Source organism: Nicotiana tabacum, chromosome 7 (assembly GCF_000715075.1).
Source record: "Nicotiana tabacum cultivar K326 chromosome 7, ASM71507v2, whole genome shotgun sequence".
NCBI lineage: Eukaryota > Viridiplantae > Streptophyta > Magnoliopsida > Solanales > Solanaceae > Nicotiana > Nicotiana tabacum.
This window is the reverse complement of record NC_134086.1, coordinates 121,198,284-121,222,423: the sequence shown is the minus strand read 5'-3', so window position 1 is coordinate 121,222,423 and position 24,140 is coordinate 121,198,284. Positions and strand designations below refer to the sequence as shown.

General features: G+C 36.5%; 2 protein-coding genes across 2 annotated transcripts; one reads left to right on the top strand and one right to left on the bottom strand.

Annotated features, from left to right (window-relative positions):
- Positions 1-8,709: 8,709 nt before the first annotated feature.
- Positions 8,710-10,397, top strand: LOC107818880 (zinc finger CCCH domain-containing protein 48-like). The gene has a single exon (XM_016644952.2). The coding sequence runs from the start codon at positions 8,832-8,834 to the stop codon at positions 10,128-10,130; it is 1,299 nt and encodes a 432-aa protein (XP_016500438.1). The 5' UTR covers positions 8,710-8,831; the 3' UTR covers positions 10,131-10,397.
- A 1,228-nt stretch (positions 10,398-11,625) lies between these two features.
- LOC107820555 (endoglucanase 25-like) lies at positions 11,626-15,558 on the bottom strand. The gene is made up of 6 exons (XM_016646857.2): positions 14,857-15,558; positions 13,992-14,302; positions 13,187-13,645; positions 12,906-13,041; positions 12,649-12,821; positions 11,626-12,347 (listed from the first exon to the last, which is right to left on the bottom strand). The coding sequence occupies exons 1-6, from the start codon at positions 15,233-15,235 to the stop codon at positions 11,946-11,948; spliced, it is 1,860 nt and encodes a 619-aa protein (XP_016502343.2). The 5' UTR covers positions 15,236-15,558; the 3' UTR covers positions 11,626-11,945.
- Between the last annotated feature and the right edge of the window lie 8,582 nt (positions 15,559-24,140).

Here is a 24,140-nt window from a genome sequence, read left to right as displayed (position 1 = left end):
TGGAACCCGAGTCAAATTTGATTTTAATTTTAGAAATAAATTTAACCATTGGATTAGATGCATCTAATGGTTGAGATTAATCCTGATATAAGTAAATAAGGTATAATAAAATAAAGAAAGAAAGCATTTATTTGGAATTCTCTAGAAGATAGAAGAAATGATCTTGACTATAGCTCATGCACTTGTGACACCGGGTTTTGGGATGATTATGGAATTATTAAATATTAAGTTTGTTAAAGACATCATCTTATTTCAATAAATTTCATTATTTATTATTTAATGTATAAAAGGAATGATTTCAATGAAGACTAAAATAGAAATTTAATTAACTTCTTGGTGTTGGCTTGCCTGGCAGTGGTGTCCGGCACCATCACGACCCTTAGTGGATTTTGGATTGTGACTGAATTCTTCAGTCAAAGTGCTTGAGTTTGCAGATAATTCCTTAGAATGGCCACACAAATTTCTGATTATATGATATGAGAATCAAATTTTGCTAAGAAAAAAAAGAAGAAGCCAAAACCCTCTGCTATGGCAGAGAGAAAAGAAGCGTTCTTTTCTTTGAAAGAGGGAAAGAGATGGAACCCGAGTCAAATTTAATTTTAATTTTAGAAATAAATCTAACCATTGGATTAGATGCATCTAATGGCTGAGATTAATCCTGATATAAGTAAATAAGGTATAATAAAATAAAAGAAAGAAAGCATTTATTTGGAATTCTCTAGAAGATAGAAGAAATGATCTTGACTATTAATTTAAAATGGACTAGATCTGATGAATCCATGTGGCAAGGTGTGGGGTCAAAGTGTGAAGGGATGAGGAGGGCATGTGTTAGGCGTGTGTTGGTTATGGGATTAGGACCGTTGGCGCATATGTGGCGCTGATGTAAAGGCTCATGTGGCGCTTATGTAGATGAAAGAATTAGGCAGATGGGTTGGCGGGTATGGGCTATTTTATGGGCTATTTTGTGAGCCTGGTTAGTTGATTTATGGGGTCTAAAAATCTGAAAATGTGTTATAAGAGTTGGTCCCATTTTAAATAACATTGAATTTTACCAAGATGATCCAATTTACATTTAAAAGTCCTTTTTCACTTTAAAATTACTATGCTTCCATAATTCTAATTTATAATAAAATATATTATATTATATTGTTGTAAAAATTAATATTTAGTATATATGCATTTGTATATAGAATAAGAAATAGAGAAATAAAATATATTTTGGTAAATAATGTTTGTATTAATTATTACGATGCATTAGCATTAAATAATAATATGATAGTGACTAACTAACTAAAATAATAATAACGATATAAATACAATAAATAAATATACTAAATTATTTTAAGTCTAATAATTACATTTTATTTTATAAATCTTGAGGCTAGAAAAATATAGCAAATATTTTGGATAAAAATATGTAAAATATATTTAGTAAGTTATTAAGAATTAGGAAGCATAGAGAAATTGATTATGAAAAAGGAAGGCCAAAATTGGTTGTCAACAATTTTCAATAATTCGTCTCATCATTATTGATCCATGATGGCCTAAACAGCCATGCCAAAGCACAAAAGTATTTGAATCCGTAAACTTCAGGTTTACGATAGAGTGTGCTTCAATTGTACTAATTTTTGAATAGTATAAGCTAAAAGATAAAGTCGGTAACATTTCTACAATGTATTTCTGGCCAGAAATATACTTTGTAACACAAAGATATTCCACGTTCATTTCATATATTGTCTCAACATGATACCCATTTCGACGGATATCTACAAAACTCAATAAGTTTCTTCGAGACTTGGAGGAGAACAAGGCATTGTCTATAATAAATTTTGTTCCCTTAGACAGAAATATAATGGCTCTTCCGGAGCCTTCAATCAAACTTACATTACCTGAAACTGTTGAAACATTTGCTTTTTCCTTATGCGAATAAGAAAAGTATTTCTGATCCTTGAATATGGCAAGAGTTGTTCCACTATCAATAACACAAATATCTTCATGATTTCTCTTTGATCCAAATATAATTTGAGAATTATCCATATTCTTCAAAATGACATAAATAAAATATATTATAGTAAACATCATTATCAAAACATAACTTTTATTTATGTACAACAATTATATAACCATACTATCTATTACAAACAACAAAAATTAAAATATTTACATTTCTACAGATTCACCACCGATACATGACTTGTTTCTCTGTTTGGGAGTGCAAAGTAATCAACTACATCCAAATGCATGAAGTCTAAATTATCTTCAGAAATAAAATTTACTTCAGCATTTTTCTCTGTCTTCTTCAGGGAGGCTTGATAAAGCTCAACCAGGTGCTTTGGCGTACGGCAGGTACGTGGCCAGTGTCCTTTTCCTCCACATCTACAACATGTATTTTTTGCATTTGGTGCTTGCACCGCTTCATGCTTTTGTTCCTTCCTTTTCCACTGCTGGTGGTGAGAAGGGTTCTTTGGTGCATTATTATTACCATGATTAGAGTTTCTTTCCCGACCATGGCCATGACCACGACTGGGGCCACGACCTCTTCCACGTCTAGCTTGGTGGAAGTTCATCTCATTCACTTCAGGAAATGGACAATAACCAGTAAGTCAACTTTCATGGTTTTTCATTAATAGCCCATTATGTTGCTCGGTTATTAGAAGATGTGAGATAAGATCAGAATATTATTTAAATCCCATCTCTCGATATTGTTGTTGCAGGAGCATATTCGATGCATGAAATATGGTGAAAGTTTTCTCTAACATATCATGATCAGTAATATTATCACCACATAATTTCAATTGGGAAATAATTCTGAACATAGCAAAATTATACTCACTTATAGATTTAAAATCTTGTAGCCTTAGATGAGTCCAATCATAACGTGTCTGTGGAAGAACGACCATCTTCAGGTGGTCATATCTATCTTTCAAATTATTCCACAGTATGACTAGATCTTTAATAGTGAGATATTCCATTTTCAGGCCCTCATCAAGGTGATGGGGTATGAATATCATTGCTTTGGCACGGTCTTGGTTTGATGCCTGATTTTTATCCTTGATGGTGTCTGCCAGACCATCGCATCAAGATGAATCTCAACATCAAGCCCAAGACATGTAACTTTTGCCCGATATATCCAGGGCTACAAATTCAAGTTTAGAAAGATTTGACATTATATAAAAAAGAAAGTTCGTACCTCAGATACTTTCAAAGTAGTTGCTCGAGATGGCAGAGTCTCGTGCTGATAACGTGTTATAAAATAAAGACTATAAAGTAAAGACAGGTATAGAGAGAAACTGATATATTATTCGACTTCAAACTCATGTACATAATGAACTGAAATCTCCTCTATTTATAGAAAAAAGGAAGATGTTGTGTAAGCTGCTACTATACCAGATATAGATAATCTTCTAGCGAGGATAATATTTATCCATAACGGAGTACCAAAAGGATAAACTCATTGTACCAGGTATGGATAATCTTCTACCGAGGGTAATATTTATCCATAACGACATACCAAAAGAATAAGCTCATCGTACCAGGTATGGATAATCTTCTACCGGTAATAATATTTATCTACAACAGAGTACTGAAAGGATAAGCTTATTATACTAGGTATGGATAATCTTTCACTGGGGATAATGTTTATCCATAACAGAGTATACAAAGGATAAAATTCTTCAGAAGGCTTATTTCCAATAAAATACTAAATAGATAAACATGTTTACGATGGAGTCTCATATGAATAAGCTTCTTCAGGAAGCTTATTTACTAGTACCAAATAAACATCTATAATATAATATATTTATAACAGAGCTTTAATTTTGCGGAAGTGTGCCTCCCTATTTACTGATAATGTAAATAATTTGTATCATCTACTTTAATAGGCTACAACATACTTATTATTTATGAAATGCTATATTTTTACGTTATCAAGATTACTATGGGTGTGTTTGGTACGAATGAAAATATTTTCAGAAAATATTTTCTAATTTTTTCATGTTTGGTTGGCTTAAATATTTTGAAAAATATTTTTCTTATTAACTCATTGTTTTCCCTATCAAAAGAAGGGAAAATATTTTCCAAAACTCTTTTTCAACCTTCCCCACCCTATTTCTCATCCCTACCAACCCCAAACCCCTTCACCCACCCACCCTAAATAGAAAAATATTAATAATACTTTTTTTATGTTATAGATAGAGTTTTTTTTTTATTTTAACAAATGAGTATTTTCTTTTCTTGATATAAAAAGTATTTTTTATTTTACAAAACAGTACTTTCTTTTCATGATATAGAAAAAATATTTTTTTCAATTCAACAAAATGGTGTAGTAAAAAGTATTTTCTTTCATTTCAACAAAATGAGTATTTAATTTTCTTTTCACGATGTTGAAAAAGTATTTTTTTTTAATCTCAACAAAATGACTACTTTATTTTCATGTTGTAGAAGTAGTACTTTCTTTTCAACCAAAAAAAAGAGTATTTCCTTTTTAGGTATGGAGCTTAAATCTCAACGTTGTTTTTGCGTAAAAAAAAATAGTAAAATAACATATTAGTTCCTTTGAATTTGTGTGTATTTTTATAAGAATAATTAAATTCTTGAAGAAAATAGAGTCCGGAAAACGTTGAGAAATATTTTCTACTCCCTAACCAAGCATTAGAAATATTTTTCGAGAAAAGTTTTTCACTCACCAATCAAACATGGGAAAATAAGTAATAAAAACCACTCATTTTCTAGAAAAATATTTTTCATGGAAAACGTTTTTGTTCGTACCAAACACACCCTATATATTGACATTTATATGTTGTTGTAAGTCATCTAAACGCAATACTGTTAGTGGAACTAAAGAACGCGTCTTAAGTTTCAGTGCACCTCAAGTAACTACTACGTAAGTTTCGTTTTGGCTGACTAAAGAATGCGTACGTCTTAAGTTTGTCATCAAGTAACTACATAAGTTTCGTTTATTCCTTATAGGACTAGCCTTAGATAAAGCCGGTGAAAAAACTGAATGGCTTCGGAATTTTTTGGAAGACAATTTATTTTGGCCCAAACCATTGACACCAATATGTATACATTGTGATAGTCAAGCGGCAATTGGAAGGGTTGGGAGCGTTATGTATAATGGTAAATCTCGTCATATACGACGAAGACATAAAATCGTTAGGTAATTACTCTCTAGAGAAATTATCACGATTGATTATGTAAAGTCAAGTAATAATGTGTCGGATCCACTTACAAAAGGCATAACGAGAGAGGTAGTTGAAAAATCATCAAGGGGAATGGGACTATGGCCGAGAACAAGTCATAGTGGCAGTAACTCTACCTAGAAGACTGGAAATCCCAAGATCTAGGTTCAAGGAGATCAAACAAAGTCATTAATGACAGTTCAACATTGTCAACTAAACTTTTGGTCCATTCTCGTGATGAGACAATATTCAGTACCAAGGATAAAGCATTAAGACTTTTTAATGATTTCTAAATTTGATACGGGGTATATCAAATAGTGTATCTACGGGATGACACGTTTAGGAATCACATATGTAAGCGTGAAGTGTTAGCCGCTTCAAGGAGAATTTTGCAAGGCCAGTTCTCTATGCACTTATGAAACCAGGCGGTGTTCATGGCTTAAACGAACACAACAATGAGAACTAAAGACGGTTAAGGGTTGGTTGTGTGACTTGTGGTTGTCTAGGTATACACCAAAGTTCGACGGTTCAAAGATATCAAATCTACCGATTGATCGAGTATATCTGACATAAGTTCATTACGGAAAGTTCAACGGAGAACCTACTTATCCAGATGCAATTATTCTTTGCTTGTGAATCACACAGTTTTTCATGTATATTTCCGTGATATAGCCATTCCCCATTCATGTGGGGGAATGTTGGGATTTTTTAAAGCATTAATGAGGCTTAAAAGAGGGTGAATGGGAAATGAACTTTTTGAGTGAAATTTTAAGTTTTCCCCCTCGGCAAAGGGACATTGTCCCATATTGGAAGAGGAAGAGGTTTTTTATGGGTATTTAAGCAATTGCTCTTCTTCTAGCTCTTAAGGAGTTGAGAAGAAGGCAAACCTCGCGTCGTCGTCGTCATCATCGTTGTCGCTCGCTCCACTCGGCCTCGGCTTCGGCTTCGGAATCGGATTCGGATTCGGAATGTTATTAAATATTTTTTTTAAAAGAAGGCAAGCCTCGCGCCGTCGTCGCTCGCTCGGCTTCGGATTTGAATTTGGTCAAATGATCGATTGATTGATTAATTTTTTGGACCAAATTTATTTGTTAATAGTAAAATATTAACAGAAATGTTATTAAATATTTGTATTAATAACAGAATATTAATATTAAAATTAATATTAGTATTAAATCCCCCAATCCGTTTTTCTGTGTTGGTAACAGAAAATTAACTACCCTCTTCAATTTTCCCTCTTTATTGTTGAGTAAATAGCCATTTATGTTATGGCATTTATGCTATGACCGTTTTGCATAAACAACCATTTTGAAGAGTTGCACCTCTTCAGATTTCAGGCCAACTTTGGCTATAAATACAAGACTATTCTGCTCAGAATTTTCATACGATTTTCTGAGTTTCTTCTCCTTCTTCTGCATAGTTTTAACATCAAAGAAAGCAACAGTAAGTGTGATTTGCTACCGAACTTTGTGTTCGCTGAAACACTGGGGTTTGAAGTACCACTACACCAGTGTGTAATTCGTTCTATCCTGGGAGGAAATAATCCATAACTTTGGGTACTAGGAGGGAATTAAATTTCTTAAGGAAACACTGTGAATTCAGTGGGCTCGAATTGGTTTTTATTATTTCGTTTACATTTCTGTTTATGTTTATTTATATTTTTCAGAATTATTTTATAAATACAGTTTACTAACACTACAATACTAGTAGTTCCTTCGGTGTATGCAAATTATGTACTTTGGGCAAACATTCTAGGAACTGAAGTAATTAAACACTTTTTGGCATGTAATATTGATATACAAGAACAAAATATGCCCGTTTTATGGGTATTACAGCAGGGGCGGATTTAGTTCAATAGTTACGGGTTCCCCTGAACTCAGTAGCTTTTGTCTAGAACCTGTATTTATATTGAAAAATTCATTAAATGTATAAGAATATTTAGCTTGGAACCCAGTCCGTTCATTAAGTTAGTATTGTATATCAACTCGAAATTTTTATAAGAACCCATAAACCTAAAATCCTGGATCTGCCTCTCGATTACAGTACCTCCATCTAACCAGTACACTATAATGTAGTTCTTAATATATATGTAATTTTTCATTTGACCAAAAAAAATTACTATATATTGACATTTATATGTTGTTGTAAGTCATCAAAACGCAATATTGTTAGGGGTCGTTTGGTAGAATATATTAGATAAAATAATGCATGTATTAGCTTTATGTATTAATAATATCTTGTTTGGTACATATTTTGAACCTATGCATTAGTTATGCATGCATTAGTTATACATCCTATTTGGTATTATCCTATGCATAACTAATGCAGTAAAAAATGGTATTAGCAATGCAATGGGTTTTACTACATGCATTAGCTTAGTTAAAGACAAAATTGGCCATCAAAATTTATGCTTGATTAAAATATGCTAGTTAATATATTAATGTAAGTATAAAATAATCCAAATAGTGAGAAATAAAATTATATCTCTAGTAAATAAATAAATACTTAGCATATTTCCTTTTTTATAAATAAATATTTGGTTCTATATTACAATATAGGTAAACAAATCAAATAATTTTTTTAAAACTTTTTCATATAAAAACATTTCTCAATATATATTTCTTTTAAAAAGTTAGAGTGATGGACTGGTTTTGAGGGTATTTTTGTAAACAAACAATTCTTTTAGAAATTGTGCAATGTTTTAATACATCAAACCAAACAATGGACAAGAAATATGTCAGCATAACTAATACCAACATAACTAATATCAGCATTACTAATACATCTTATTCAGTATTATTCTTATGCACCCTACCAAACGACCCCTTGGTGGAACTAAAGAACGCGTCGTAAGTTTCAGTGTTCCTCAAGTAACTACTATGTACATATTTTTCGTTTTGGCTTGACTAAAGAACGCGTATGTCTTAGGTTTCAGTGCTCATCAAGTAACTACATAAGTTTCGGTTATTCCTTGTAGGACTAGGACTAGGTTATTCCAACGTTAAATAGGCCCTAATTAAAATAAAAAAAATCATATGTTCATTCTTTAATTGAGCTTCTCAAACCCTATTGATCACTCTCGCTCTGTCTCTCTCTTTCTAAGCTCGGAGAAATCACTCACACATAGAACAGAGTATTGTAAAGGTCAGTAATGGATACTAACATGTTAGTGTATTGGGAAAAATTGTATTTTAAATATGACGTGACGAATACGTGTCGAAACACGTAAAAGTCAAATGGCCAAAGAGTTACAACTAGCCAAGAGGTACGAGTTGCAACAGATACGAGCAAATGGCAGAGGAAGAGGCACGGGCAGGAATATAAATAACCCAGCACCCGTACCTATCTAAGTAATTTATGTCCGAGAATCAAAAGGAATGAATCTGACAATAGAAAAGAGTGCAGATATGGTATTTAATAGGCATTGAATGTGGAATACGTTAGAAAATTTGTATTGAATATAATGATTATGTAACGTAGCATTAAATGTCTTTAATAACTCATAATAACCTCATTATGATTTGGGCAAAACGTATATCTCCAAGATATCTATAAAAGGGAGACATCTGATCAATTGTAAGGACACGAAATACTAAATTCTAGCTTTGACTAAAATTTCATTTTTTGGTTAAACAGTTACAACTGGGGCTGATGGGTCGTCTTCATCCTTCACAAGATCACAAACAACGTACTACTAAAAAATTAGTAGTATGTAAACATTGGTTGGCTGGCAATTGTAATAGGTTTCCCTGTCAATTTCTACATAGTAGAGAATTAGTGGAACCATCATGGCCAAAGCAGCAGCAGCAGCAATATGCGAAGCGGTTTTCCGATGATCATAATCCGAAGAAGAAGAAGAATTACAACAATAATACATGGCGGAGGAGTAGTACTACTACTACTACTGCGGCTGGTGGTGGTGGAGTAGTTGTGACGAATAATAATAAGACGGAGAAAGTTGTTTGTAAATATTGGGTTAAAGAGAAGTGTAACTATGGAAACAGCTGTAAGTATTTGCATTCTTGGACTACAGGGAATTGTTTCACATTGTTGGCGCAACTCCAAGGGCACGAAAAAGTTGTTACAGGTATTGCTCTGCCCTCAGGTTCCGATAAGCTTTATTCGGGGAGCACGGACAAGACTGTGCGATTGTGGGATTGTCAATATGGAACAGATGCAGGGGTCTTCAATTTAGATGGTGAAATTGGCTGTATGTTAACTGAAGGGCCGTGGATTTTTGTGGGGTTGCCTAATTTTGTCAAAGCAAGACACACTCAAACAGGAACTGTCCTTAGCCTTAATGGTCCAATTGGACAAGTCTATGCTCTTGTCTTTGATGACAATAATCATATGCTCTTTGCTGGTACAGAGGAGGGGCCGATATTAGCCTGGAGATTTGTTAATGGGAGTAATTTTGAACGAGCTGCAACATTGATAGGACACACACATCACGTGGTATCGCTGTTTGCTGGAGCGGGCAATATATTGTATTCGGGTTCCATGGACAAGTCAATAAGAGTATGGAGCCTTGAAACTTTTCAGTGTTTACAAGTCTTGACAGATCATACAAGTACAGTTATGTCTGTTCTTTGTTGGGAAGACTTCCTTTTATCGTGTTCGTTGGATAAAACGATCAAGGTCTGGGCTGCAAACGAGAGCGGGAATTTGGAGGTTACATATACCCATCAAGAGGACAGTGGTGTGCTGACTCTATGTGGTGTGCATGACTCAGAAGCAAAGCCTGTGTTGCTGTGCTCTTGCAGTGATAATACTGTTCGCGTTTATGATCTGCCTTCCTTTTCGGAGAGGGGGAGAATATTTTCTAAGCAGGCTGTCCGGCGCATCGAGATTGGTCCTGGTGGTTTATTGTTTACAGGTGGTGAATCAGGTCAGGTTAGAGTCTGGAAGTGGTTAACTGATCATCAATCCAGCAGTACAACTACAGCTTGAGATTGGGTAGCCGTATTTACAAAGAGACACTGTAGTTTTTAGCATTACTGTCTTCTGTTTTTCTTTTCCTGTTGAGGAAATGTATGTACCAATTGCAAACAAGAATACAAATAGTACCAATTTTGATTTCTCAGAGGTAGTACCTCTTATATAGCCTTGCCGTTTTGTTGCTTTAACTATCATTGAGCTCTCAAGTCCTTTTCTTCTGGTTTTTGTACTTGTATTCATGTAAATCCAAAGGATACTGATGTAGCTCATACAGTCTTGTGTACTCTTGAATATTAACTCATGTTTTTATGCATTTGTGTTCTTGGCCCTCTTTGGACGAATTCATTGTTGTTTTAGTTGATCGTGATTTAGTTTCATGTCCGACACTTGTTTGTTTTGGTAATGGAAGCTTTTAGTTAGATGTTGCACTAATTAATTTGTACTGTATAACTAAGATCAATGGCTTCAAAGTAGACAGTGGAGGAAATTCTGCACTTAAAATATCCCACATTGTATGCTGACAATACATTTGGTAATGGTTGTTGCAAATGAGATTCAATTAAGACACTTGAGAGTTGTCTTGGCGTTTGAGGTAACATCTGGACTACGTACTATTACTCTGGATAAAAGCAACACATACCATGTGAATGAGGTGGAAATTTGGAATGATTAGACAGTCAATCAGTAACTTGGATGCCAAATTGGTCAATTTTCCACCGCTTCTTTGGATATGCCTTTGGAGCAGCACACAAGTCAATTTTTTTTATATTTTGGCAAGGGATTATAGAAAAGGTGGAAAAGAAATTAGCCACCATAATCAAAGATAGAGTGGTAAAATAGAGTCTTGTTAATGCTTCATCTTATCCATATCCTCAAGTATAGACGTTTAAGCACCTTAGCTTTATGATGTGATCTCTTGGCTGTACATGAAGAGGAAAATATTTGGGCAAAAATCACTTTTAGCCCGCGGCCGAAATTATTTATATAAATAATAGTCGAAAAAATATATAAAATTTATATATATATATATATATATATATATATAATACATAAATGTATATATTAAAAAAAAAAAAAGGGCAACCCGATGTACTAAGCTCCCACTATGTGCGGGGTTCGGGGAAGATCGGACCACAAGAGTCTATTGCACGCAGTCTTACCTTGTATTTCTGCAAAAGACTGTTTCTACGGCTTGAACCCATAACCTCCTGATCACATGATATCAACTTTACCCGTCAAGGCTCCCCTTTCATACGAAAATATATATATATATATATATATATATATATATAATCTATATTCTTTCGACTATTATTTTAAAGCGATTATACAATGTCATTTCCCCAAAATATTTTAGAATTTACTTAGATCTTTACAAGATATAGAAGCTTTGTAGTTCAGACTGACCTTTTATACAAGTCCAGCAACATCTCATTGTTTTAAATTAATAAAATATTTTGCCTACTTGTAAAAAAAAAATTCCATATGTAAAGTGGAGAATAGGTAATGAGAACCAGTAAGTGAGATTCTAGTGTTCAAAGAATACGTTATTAGTTTGGTCACATACATACATACATACATACACATACATACATACCATATATTGATACGTTCCAAGTAAACAGACATGCCATTGGGCATTTCTTCAAGAGATTCAGTTGCTAGTCCTATTCATGCCCAAGCTTATATGTTCAAGGTGCATATTCCTGTTTTCATCTAACTTCAAAATTCATGGGGTCAGACTCCAATATCAATCACAGTATCAAAAATAAGGAACCTATAGTCACACAAGACAGAGGTACTGACGATGTTTAAAGATCAAAAGAATTATGGTTTCCAAGGAGCTGGTGGAGGAGGTGGAGTTGGGAACATCGGTGGTACTGCAGAGAATATCGTGTTCTTATCAACTCCGATGTCTCTATCTCCAGATAGAGCCACGAGAGCTGCAACTAAACCAGCGTTTCCAGCAAGAGTAGGCTCTGTATAATTGTAATTACTACGGACATCGTGGAAACCGTCATGCTTGTCTGGTCCAGCAACCATGGCTCCAACAATAATATTCGGATTAGCCTTAGATGAATCCCTCCATTTCCATCCTCCTTTACAGTTATACTTGACCTTGTTTTTAGGAATTGACGCCCCTCTGTGGTGAACGCGCTTAGGGTAGTGATTGCCAAAGCCAACAACATAACTCATTTTCCTGGGATTCTTGCCAAGGATGTAGTCAATCTACAAAGTCGAAGAAACAACCAAGTTAACCCCAGAAATGGTTTACACCTTACAACAGAACATGCTTATACTGTGTCCCTCGTTATCTACACACTCTAGCACTTAACTATCAATCATTAACTGTCCCTACACCATATATGAGGCCAATCTAGTCCACTCATCCTCAGCACATGGTGCAGAGAGAAATCAAGTTGATTATGGAATAGCATGCACCACAACCATTGACAAGATAGAGTAGAAGAGAAACCCGAGAGTAAGAAAGGAGACTCTTACTAACTTAAATTAGCAGAGTTTCATTTACCTGGGTCTCAGCGAATCGACGCAGGACAGCAGTGGAGTAGAAATTGGGTCCACAGTACCATCCAGGAGTGTCAGCAGCTTCAAGGTAGTCACTAAACAAGGTAGCCAGGAAAGCTGCATTGACTACATACTGAAGAGGTTGAGGCCTTCCATGGTTTAACTGGATTAACCCACCTGGAATTGCCCAAAAGATTTGTTTCAGAATAAGAACATCAAATTACAAAAACTTTACATGCAAAACAGATAAAGCATGGTTACCTTTTGTGCGGTTAAAAGAAGTGAAGATTGGCAAGTAGGAGCACATGATTATGCTCGTCTGGTTGTGAAATGTCTTTAAAATTTCTTCATAAGGATATCCGGGACTCAAAAACAGTCTCATGCGGCTCAGTAGCACCTGAAGAGAAAATGAAAAGCAGCATTTCAGCAAAATATTGAACCCTCTAAGAAATAAAACCTCCTAGTTTACAAGTCTCAATAACAATAACTGGAAAAGAATATTAGAAGATAATTCAAGAATACAAGAGGCGATGTTGACTTACTTGAGCTCCAGTGAGCTTGTTATCCCAGCTGAGCACACCATAATCAGGGCCTCCCCAAAAAGCACCAGCATGTTTGGCGAGACCAGGAGTGGTAGCAAGCTGAAGATATGAAGAATTTCCAGTAGCATAGTACAGCCAAGCTGCACCCCATATAAACTCATCCCAGTAACCAGTAGAATTGTAGAAGGTTTCAGCTTCATTGCCGACACTGTATCTACCACGCTGGTCTCTAGAAAATTTGAAGAGTGTTTTAGCACCATGTGCAAGTTTTTGTGAATAAGCCTTATTGTCCTTAAAAACAATGGAGGCAGAAGCCAGAGCAGCAGCCATCTCTGCAGCAAGGTCCGAGCAGCCGTGACATTCAGTCACGGGCCGATCGTAATCAATATCTTCTGGACGCACCCAACAATAGTGATCATTGGGATCAGTACTCCCTCCGGAAGTATCCCCTTTTCCAACCTATACAAATATAACAGAATTCGTCCAATGAGATCGAGTAGTCTAAGTAAGTTCATTATTGATCTCAAACACTGTGAAAATAAAATCTCAGGCAGTCATTGATGCTGATTTACAAAAAGCAACCAGAATGAGAATTGGTGAAAGTTAAAAAAACACCCAAGAGATTACAGTTGTCACAAGTGTGAGAAGTATAATGGTTATAATCATGATTCTGACTCAAACGAACAAGGCAGTGATAACGTGTTCCAGTTGAATGCTAATTACTGATGATAGAAGAAACTTTAACTCTCTAGTTGAGAAAATTGTAATCTACACATTTACACAATGCAAAATAAATGATAGTTACCTGCGCAGCAATGCGGTCTATGGTATCAGCAGAGGAATTGAAGGTCTTCAGGAGATAATCGGTACCCCACTTAATAATATCTTTAACATGAGTGAGCTCACCAGCAGCTTCATATTTTGCACTATACTCGATCACACTCCAACTTAACATGGTGAGAGCAAACGACTGAGGAAAATTAAACTTGATTGCATCTCCTGCATCATAATATCCCCCAACCAAATTTTTGAACATAGTTGAATCATCTGACTTGCCATCTTGCAAACATGAATTCCCCCTCCATGACACATTGTTGTGCTTCGGCAATTTTCCAGCTGTAAATACCAACAGAGGATTAGCAAAAGAATTGAGCTATAACCACCAAAAACGACCGAGATACAGCATTCAAACACTAGGTTAAAAAAATGAACCACTAAAATCCATAAGAGTCTAATGTTAAATCAGTTAAGTCAAAATTATATTTTTGCATCTCAAATCACAAACAGCAACTAATGCAGTAATCTTCCAATCTTAAGTCAAAGGCCTTTGTTTATTAGCACGTAGAGCCATTCCACAGACCATATAAAAATAAGTGGAAAGATAATATTTTTTTTCTTCATAAAATGACCTTGATCATCTTAATCAACCCAAAATTTGGGGAAAATAATTCAGTAATAAATATTTCCAAACTAAAGCAAACAAAACAAGAAGATTATTTCAGAGGACTAAGGCATGCATCAATAACACATATCATTTCCACCTATTAGTCAATCAAAAGCCAAATCCAGACAATAAGATCCAATATGCAATGAGATAACAATGACATTTTTAAGCACACATTTGGAAGAGTTTACCCCCAAAAAAAACAAATATAAAAAAGATGACTCACATTTCTGGGCATTGAAGAACATGAGGGCTTTATGGAGAGCGACGGTATAATTATCGGGTGGGGGATTGTGGTGTTTGTGTCTAGGTGCAAGCTTAACAATCATAGTAATGAATCCAGCTAATAAAGCTGCGGCAAGAATACTGCCCACAGTCCACTTGAAAATCTTCCGACTCACAATAATACAACCAAGATCCACATACTTCTTCTTCTTTTGCTCCGTTGGACCCAACAGCCAGCTTTGCTGTGTCTCGTCCAGATTTCTCGACAGTGCCGCCCTATCAAAATCCCCCAAGTTTCTGCTCCTGTCATCGTCTGTGGCTGAATCTGTGGCGTGGATTTCCAACGGTCCTCCCCATGGATCCCTACCGTACATACTCATTTTTGGGTACTCAATATAGAGCTGAAAGAAGAAACCCACAAACTCAAAACATGCAAATTTTGGATCTTTTTTATAAGATTCAGAAAATGCTGAACTGGGCAAGTCTTGATCGACTGTTTTTATTCAGCTAAGGACTCAACTTTAGTTGAAGAATTGTGTGTGGATCGAGAGGGGAGGGCCAAAATGGGAAAGTGGGATAGAAAATCTAGTGGCAATAATGGATATGAAGCTGTAATGGTGCTGTTTTTTGGGCATTTTGATTGTATAAAATAATATTTTTATATTACTGGTACCGAACTCAAAAAAAAAAAAAAAAAAACAGTGTAGTAATGCAGAAGAAATAATATAATAATACTAGAAAAAAGCTGTACTACTACACTAGTTGATGACACTGACGAGACAGCTAATGGACAATGACACTCTGTCTAATTGCAATCCTTCTCTAATTGTGTTTTACTTCCTTACAAGTGAGCTTGAATTAGCCGTTAAAATGAATTTTTAGACATTTTGTTAGTATTTCAAATAATAGTGAATTTCATTCTTCACAAATACAAAAATATTATTTATGGCCAAATAAAGTTACTTTCTATTTTCTAGGTAAGAGTATTGGCCAATATTTTACTTTTTTTGTGTGTGTGGATAAAGGTAATTTAGTCAATTAGTCGGGACATTAAGCTTGCATAAGAATTACTCACTACTTATTGGTACATCATGATTGGGTAAAGAATTACTCTGTCTAAAAATACACAAATGATTGTATATATTTCCATTGTAATCCATGCAAAACATTGTGCATGCTGCATGAGAAATACACTTCAATGACACATATTAATGCTGTTGAATTAAGTACCCTCGTTATTGGTATTTATCTTTTGGAATTATGTTGTGTGTTTTGGTAAATTGTTATCGGATCTTTACACTGATAATAACCATTCGAATTCATTATTTACCTTAGTATACATAAATATATGATATTATATATATAAATTATATATTCATCAGATTATTTTAATTGTAAACGATTAAATGAGCGACATCTAGTCTAGATTAATAATTCATTCTTCTTTTTCTTTCTAAACTGTTTTCATGCTTGAGTTGCATAGTTGACTTTCACTACAAGGCTTTTGGTATCATTTTCATACACCTAACAAATGCCAGATGGCGGATGAAAGAGGCAGCTAGAGTAATACTTATCAAAGAGGGAACCAGCTGACATATTGGATTGCGTTTAGCCACAGCATGTTCAACAGAATATGAAAGTAAATAAAATTGTCTGAATATTTAAAAAATGACACTCTTAATTATTTGTCCGAAGTACATTTTAAAATGATTTTTGCAGCTGGGAAAAAGACAGGGACACAATAATATTATTCCATCCCCCACTTGTAATTTATGAGGTCTGGTTTTTCTGTTTGTAGAATCTCCAGAGGAGAAGTGCTATTGTCATGCAATGATTTGCGGCAAACCAAATCCCTAGTTCAATTAAAAAAGTATTTTCATTTAAGACTTTCCTTTAAAAAAAAGGAAAGAAACAAAAAAACTCTCCTTTCTCCAATATTTACTTCCAAAATGCTCTTTTGTTGTCCCAATTTTTCACTTGAAATAAGTTGTGATTTATAATATTTTTATGTGATTGCTAATATGTAAATTACAAATAAATTGATATTACAGAGTAAATTCTATATTTTAAAAATACATAAAACAAGATTAATAACTTGATATTGAAAATCACAGAAAACATTAGATGTGTTGACCCTTTATTAGCAACGAATCTTGTTATTTATCATTTAGAAAAATATTGAATACTTTTTTTAAAGTAAAATGAGCTTGAATAAATTGACATATGGTTTTAATATGGGTCCTTTTTATTCAATATTCGACAATTCATTTTGAGGCAAAAGGCATGTTTACATGTTGAAATTCAAAAGAGATAAACAGAGGGTTCCCCACTTCGATCCTGCCCCTCCATACGCGTTTAATTCAAACAAGTGTGCGATATGATTAAAACAACTTTGACAACGTAATACTTTGCTTGTAAGATTTATTGATAAGTATATATTGTCATTTTTAACCCAACAAACAAATAAATAAATATATACAAAACCAAAAGAAAAGATCCCAGTCTATAACAATATGCTTAACGTTAATCATCAAATCCAGCTTGGACCACATATCATGTTTAGTTAGCAAATGTTGCCAACTCAACGGTTTTCTCTAGAAGAATAAATAAAATATTTTGTTAAAGATAATCACGCGGCTGCATGTGAAGGATAGGAGAGAGAGAGTGAGAGAAGAAAAAATAACAAAGTCATCACGTGGAGTGTCGGCAAAGGATGTCTTTTTTTGAGGTGAAGTATTTGTTTAGTTAGAAGGGACTTTTCTTTGTTGTTTTGTCAATTACTCCTCCCCTTATCTAACCTAATTTATTGGTCTCTTCTCCATGTTATTTTTTCATTGATCCCAATAATCAACTACATTGAACAAAATAATTAATGTAAGTTACGCATTACCGGTTAATAAAAAATAATTATATTCATGACTAGCTAAATATACAAAAATATATTGTATATAAAATATATATATTATATATTAATAAAAAAATACACAATTTACTGGTAATTATCTTTTAGAACGGTGTAGGCATGTAAAATTTATTGAATTTAAATTCAATAAATAATTTGGACTATATTTAAATATACTAGTCCAAATAAATATTATGGGCTAATATAATTGAATTAATTATATAAGTCCAATATATATAGATTAAATAAATAAGTCTTAATCCATTGGGCTAGCCCATTTAATTGAGCTAAAGTGATGAGCCCGCTTCATTAAGCTCAAGATGTCATCTTCCTAGAGGCCCAGTTTGGTGCCACGTGTCAAATGACGTGGCGTGCCAAGTCAAGCGGAAGAGTCAATAGGACCATACCACGTGTCAAAATGACAAGGCGTGTCCAGTCGCGCTAAAAGGCCAATGAAATCGTGCCACGTGTGCAAGTGACATGTTCTGGCCAATCAAATGCAGTCATGTCACACTTCAATTTGATTTGTCGGAAAGAGTTTGTTCTTATCACAACTCTTCCCTTCCACAACTATAAATAGGAGTCTTCATAACTCAGAAAGGACACCAGAAGTTATAACAAGAAGCAAGAAAGAGCTCGTGGATCAAACGCTGCAAATTCCTCCACAAGTTTCAGGCTTCAAGTTTAAGTTCAAGAAATCAAGTGCAAGTTCAAGAACGAAGAACAAATCAAGGTCAAGTTCAAGCAATCAAGCCCAAGCTCAAGAACAAGATCATCGTTCGAGGCAACAAATACATATTCAAGATCAAGCTCAAAGGCCCTTGAATTTATTTACTATTGAAAAGAAAAATCAGAGGATTCATAGAGATTGTACACTCAAATATTTGAAATAAAATACTACGATTGTTGTGATATTTTTCGGTCTTGATTTTATTTTCTCGACGCAAATTTATTGTCTACAAATTCTGGCACGCCCAGTGGGATAATCTCTACCTCTCATCTCAACTTTTCAATCACCAGAGTTCAAGAACATTGAAATGGCTTCGAAGAAAATCAACTCCAAATCAACATCCACCAAGGCTGCTAACTCCAGGTTCTATGCTGATGTGGAAAGCATCCTCGATGTCACCTTTGGAAGCTTCGGACCAGTTACGAGGAGCAAAGCAAGCTCTTTAGGACAACAAGCACCCCAAGTGTCGTCTGCATCAACCCCTATTTTCGGATCTTCATCCTCAAAAGGAGCAAGATCTTCTACAAACGCATCTGAAGGAGGAAGCGATGTTGCTGAAAAGATCAAGAAAACTCTTGCTTTGCTTGACCTCTCCGGCTCCAAGCACTCTGCTGTGAAGGAAGATGATGATGCTTCAAGCGATGGATCCTCCCCACTTACACCACATAGCGTGAGCCGGTCAAGGATCAATCTATGTGAAAATCCATGCTACTCTCCGTCATCCATGACAATCATTCAAGCCATGGTGACAAACACTTCATCTATGGAGGAGCAGTTGGCAAACTTGACGGAAGCAATCACTGGCTTGACCAAATGCATGCAAAATCAAGAGGCTAGAATTGACAAGCTAACAGATAGGGTGGGAATCTTGATGGAAGAAGAATATACCCATGCACCCGGCAAGCTCCCAGAAGTTCTAGAGAGTGACTCTCCCCCAAGACAAGCAGCATCCACTAAGGCTATCCTTGTCTCATCTGAAGGGATGATTCCAATCGATCAGCTGAAGGAGTTCATCGAAGGAACCATTAAGAACAAATATGAAGTTGCTGCCAAATCCTCCCTTACATATGCAAAGTCGTACACTGCAAGGGTCGATATGTTGAAGATGCCTGCTGGCTATCAACCTCCGAAGTTTCAACAATTTGATGGTAAAGGTAATTCAAAGCAACATATTGCGCAATTCGTTGAGACGTGCAACAATGCTGGGATTTATGGAGGTTACCTCATCAAGCAGTTTGTCTGCTCGCTAAAAGGAAATGTTTTTGACTGGTACACGGACCTCGAGGCTGGATCTATCGACAGCTGGGATCAACTAGAGCAAGAGTTCCTCAATCGCTTTTATAGCACAAGACGCACAGTGAGTATGATAGAGCTTACAAATACTCGTCAACGAAAGGGGGAACCAGTTATTGACTTTATCAATCGTTGGAGGAATGCAAGCCTCAACTGCAAAGACAGGCTTAGTGAAGCTTCAGGCATAGAGATGTGCATCCAAGGCACGCATTGGGGATTGCGCTACATTTTGCAAGGTATCAAGCCTAGTACATTTAAAGAACTTGCAACTCGTGCCCATGATATGGAATTGAGCATGGCTTCCGCTGGAAATGAAAGGCTACCCATCTATGAACCTCGCAAAGTGAATGACAAGCAAGAAGTCAGGAAGTGGGGCAAGTTCGTACCCAAGTCTGAAAGCAAATAAGCTATGAATGTCAATACGTCACTTGTGAAGTTCACGACGAAAGAGAGCAAGAAGCAGAGTATGAAATCCACTTCGTTTCAAGATAAGCCAAGTGGGAAGCTGACTCTAAAAGAAATGCAAGAGAAAGAGTACCCATTCCTGGATTCTGATGTGCCAGCCATTTTCGAAGAACTCCTCGAGTTAAATCTCATCGAGCTTCCGGAGATGAAGCGACTAAATGAAGCTGAGAAAACAAATGACCCAAACTACTGCAAATATCACCGACTTGTAAGCCACCCTCTAGAGAAGTGCTTTGTCTTCAAGGATAAAGTCATGGACTTGGCTCGCGAAAAGAAGATCGTACTTGAAGATGAGAAAGCAAGCGCAAACCAAGTCTCTATCACCTTTGGCACATTCAGTCCGGATGAATTATGTAATTTTAAAGAAATTAAAAATGAAGAATTACTGGAGAGAGACAAAGCTGAAGTCAACCAACCTGATGATGATGAAGGTTGGGCATTGGTGACTCGTCGTAGGCGCCACAAAAGGAGCCCACAAAAAGAATCAATGGAACAACCAACAAGGAAGATGATGGTAAAAAGACCAATAAAAAAGAATCCAGTTAGCCATTTGAAGAAAGCAAAAGTGGAGATGCACCACCCTCAAAAGCCACGAAATCCAGTGACCTTGGAGGAGTTTTTACCAAGTTGGTTTCGCACGAAGATTTCCCATGAGGGCATTGATGCCTCTTGTTGCCATGCTGACAAAGGGGAAGAAAAGAGTGATGACCTACCGTTGGCACCATATTCAGAAAAGCCCATCAGTCCACTCCTCAAGAAGTTAATGTTTGTGAGGAAAAGGTCACGTTCACAAATGACGATCTTTTGCTAGGTGACACTCCTCATAACCGCCCATTATACCTGGTTGGCTATATGCGCGATGAAAGGGTAGATCGGATTTTGGTTGATGGAGGATCCTCAGTGAACATTTTGCCAATCCATACTGTGAAAGAACTTGGTATTCCCATGAACGAACTCTCAGAAAGTCATGTGATGATCCAAGGATTTAACCAAGGCGGGCAAAGAGTCATAGGCACGATCAGGCTGGGAATCACTATTGAAGATATGCAATCAAGTGCATGGCTGCATGTGATCGACGCGAAGACTTCATACAATGTTTTGCTTGGGAGGCCTTGGATACATGAGAATAAAGTTGTTCCATCTACCTACCATCAATGTTTAAAATACTACGAGGGTGAAGTCGAGAAGACGGTAGTTGCTGATGATGAGCCATTCACCAAGGCTGAGTCACACTTTGCCGATGCAAAGTTCTACCTGAAGAACCGCATTGTGAAGGAGCTGAAAGTTGATGATGGTATGAAAAGCAAGAATGATGAACCCATAACTAAAAGAGCTGATGTGACTATTGGTAAAGCCAAAACTGTTACTGAGGAGGTACCCGCCAACGTGAGTAAATCTTATAAAGGGGGTATTGCGTCTTATGGAAAGAAAGTAAGTCCCGAGCTCCAATATGTCCCTAAAAGGAATAAAGACGAGGGCGGATCACATAATCTCCAAACCAAGACGCTAAGGGAGTTAACTCTTCCGGTAAAACGAATTGAGGCAGTAAAGTTGTCCTCAAAGCCGCTTGCAGGGTTTGTAGCCTAAAATCATTTGCAGAATGTGGCACTCCCTACAAATCGAACAGATGAAGGTTTCGATCCTAACGCTTACAAGCTATTTGCAAAAGCTGAATACAATCCAACGAGCCGTCAAAGTTAGGGAAGCTCCCATCAGAAGCTTCAACGAGGCAACCCCGTGAAGGTCTGGGATACAAGCAACTGTCACTAGTGCGCATCTCAATAAGAAGGGCGAGTAGCAATTATATCACTGTAGAAGACGAATCTGCCGCTTCTAGCAGGCCTTCTATCTTTGATCAGCTTGGAAAATCAACTGTGAGAACTTCTGTATTTGAGAGATTGGGTCCATTAAATAAGGGGAATAAGTTACAGAAAAATCATCGAAATACAAGAACACCCGCTTCACCCAAAAATCAGGAGATCTCTAAGGATTTCCAGAGTTTGGTTCCTTCCAGAATGAGGCGACAAACAAAACTGGTGGTTTCATGTGAAGAAGTACTGAAGGTAAAGCCATATATTGTGGTCTACACTAAAGAACGTGACGAGGATGAAGAAAGTGTAGGTACTTCGTATCATGTCACTATATAAGGCGAGAATGGTGTTTCGTCTTCGATGGAAGATAATGCGGAATTGGAGGATGTTTTGCCGTGTTATCACATATCCTTCAATGATGGGGACCCTCAAAAAGATGAAGATGCAAAAGATGCTCCACCTAAACCTGAAGAAGGAGTGAAGACGACAGTTGATGCCTTAAAAGAAGTTAACCTTGGCACCGATGAGGAACCAAGACCCACCTACCTAAGTGCTTTACTAGAAACTGATGAAGAGAGCACTTATATTAAGTTACTCAAAGAATTCAGGGATGTCTTTGCTTGGAGTTACAAAGAGATGCCTGGCTTGGACCCGAAAGTAGTAGTCCATCACCTTGCAGTCAGAAATGGTGCTCGCCATGTTAAGCAAGCTCAAAGGCGTTTTAGGCCGGACTTGGTTCCCCTGATTGAAACTGAAGTTAACAAGCTCATTGAAGCTAGATTTATTCGGGAAGTTAAATACCCAACATGGGTTTCAAGTATTGTCCCTGTAAGGAAGAAGAATGGCCAGATTCGAGTATGCGTTGACTTCAGGGACCTCAATAATGCATGTCCCAAAGATGAATTCTTGTTTCCTATTCCAGAGCTGATGATCGATGCTACTACTGGTTATGAGGCAATGTCTTTCATAGACGGTTCGTCGGGCTATAACCAAATTCGTATGGCACCAAAAGATGAATAGCCTACTGCGTTTCGCACCCCCAAGGGTATTTATTGCTACAAGGTAATGCCTTTTGGATTGAAGAATGCTGGTGCTACTTACCAAAGGGCTATGCAGAATATTTTTGACGATCTTCTCCACAAGAATGTCGAATGCTATGTTGACGACTTGGTGGTGAAATCAAGAGAGAAGGGCGACCACATGAAAGACTTGAGGATGGTATTTGAATTGCTCCGGAGGTACCAACTTAGGATGAATCCGTTGAAATGTGCCTTTGGAGTTACTTCTGGAAAGTTCCTTGGTTTCATTGTCCGACATCGAGGGATCGAAATTGATCAAGCCAAAGTGGATGCCATTTTGAAAATGCCTGAGCCTCGAGATATCCATGAATTGAAAAGTCTGCAAGGAAAGCTAGCATACCTTAGAAGATTCATATCAAACCTGGCTGGGAGGTGCCAACCGTTTAGTTGCCTCATGAAGAAAGGCGTTCCTTTCAAGTGGGACCAAGCTTGTAGCAATGCCTTCGAAAGTATCAAAACCTACTTGATGAAGCCTCCGGTTTTAGCAGCTCCTATACCTGGAAAGTCGTTATACTATACATTGCGATGCAGGAAAGGTCTGTTGGAGCACTGTTGGCCCAAGAAAATAGTGAGGGGAAAGAAAACTCTCTTTACTACTTGAGCAGGATGATGACACCTAATGAGTTGAATAATTCGCCAATTGAAAAGTTGTGTTTGGTGATAGTCTTCTCAATTCAAAAGTTGAAGCACTACTTTCAAGCTCATGTTGTCCTTCTTGTTTCTAAAGCAAACCCCATCAAGTTTGTGATGTCAAAACCTGTTCTTAGTGATCGACTAGCGAGATGGTACCTCTAATTTCAACGATTCGAGATTTTGTACATCCCTCAAAAGGCTGTAAAAGGACAAGCATTGGCAGACTTCTTGGCAGATCATCCGATACCTGATGACTGGGAGCTAACTGATGAACTACCTGATGAGGACGCAATGGTCATTGAAGTTCAACCTCCATGAAAGATGTACTTTGATGGTGCTGCGCATCGTGGGGGAGCTGGGGCTGGTGTAGTA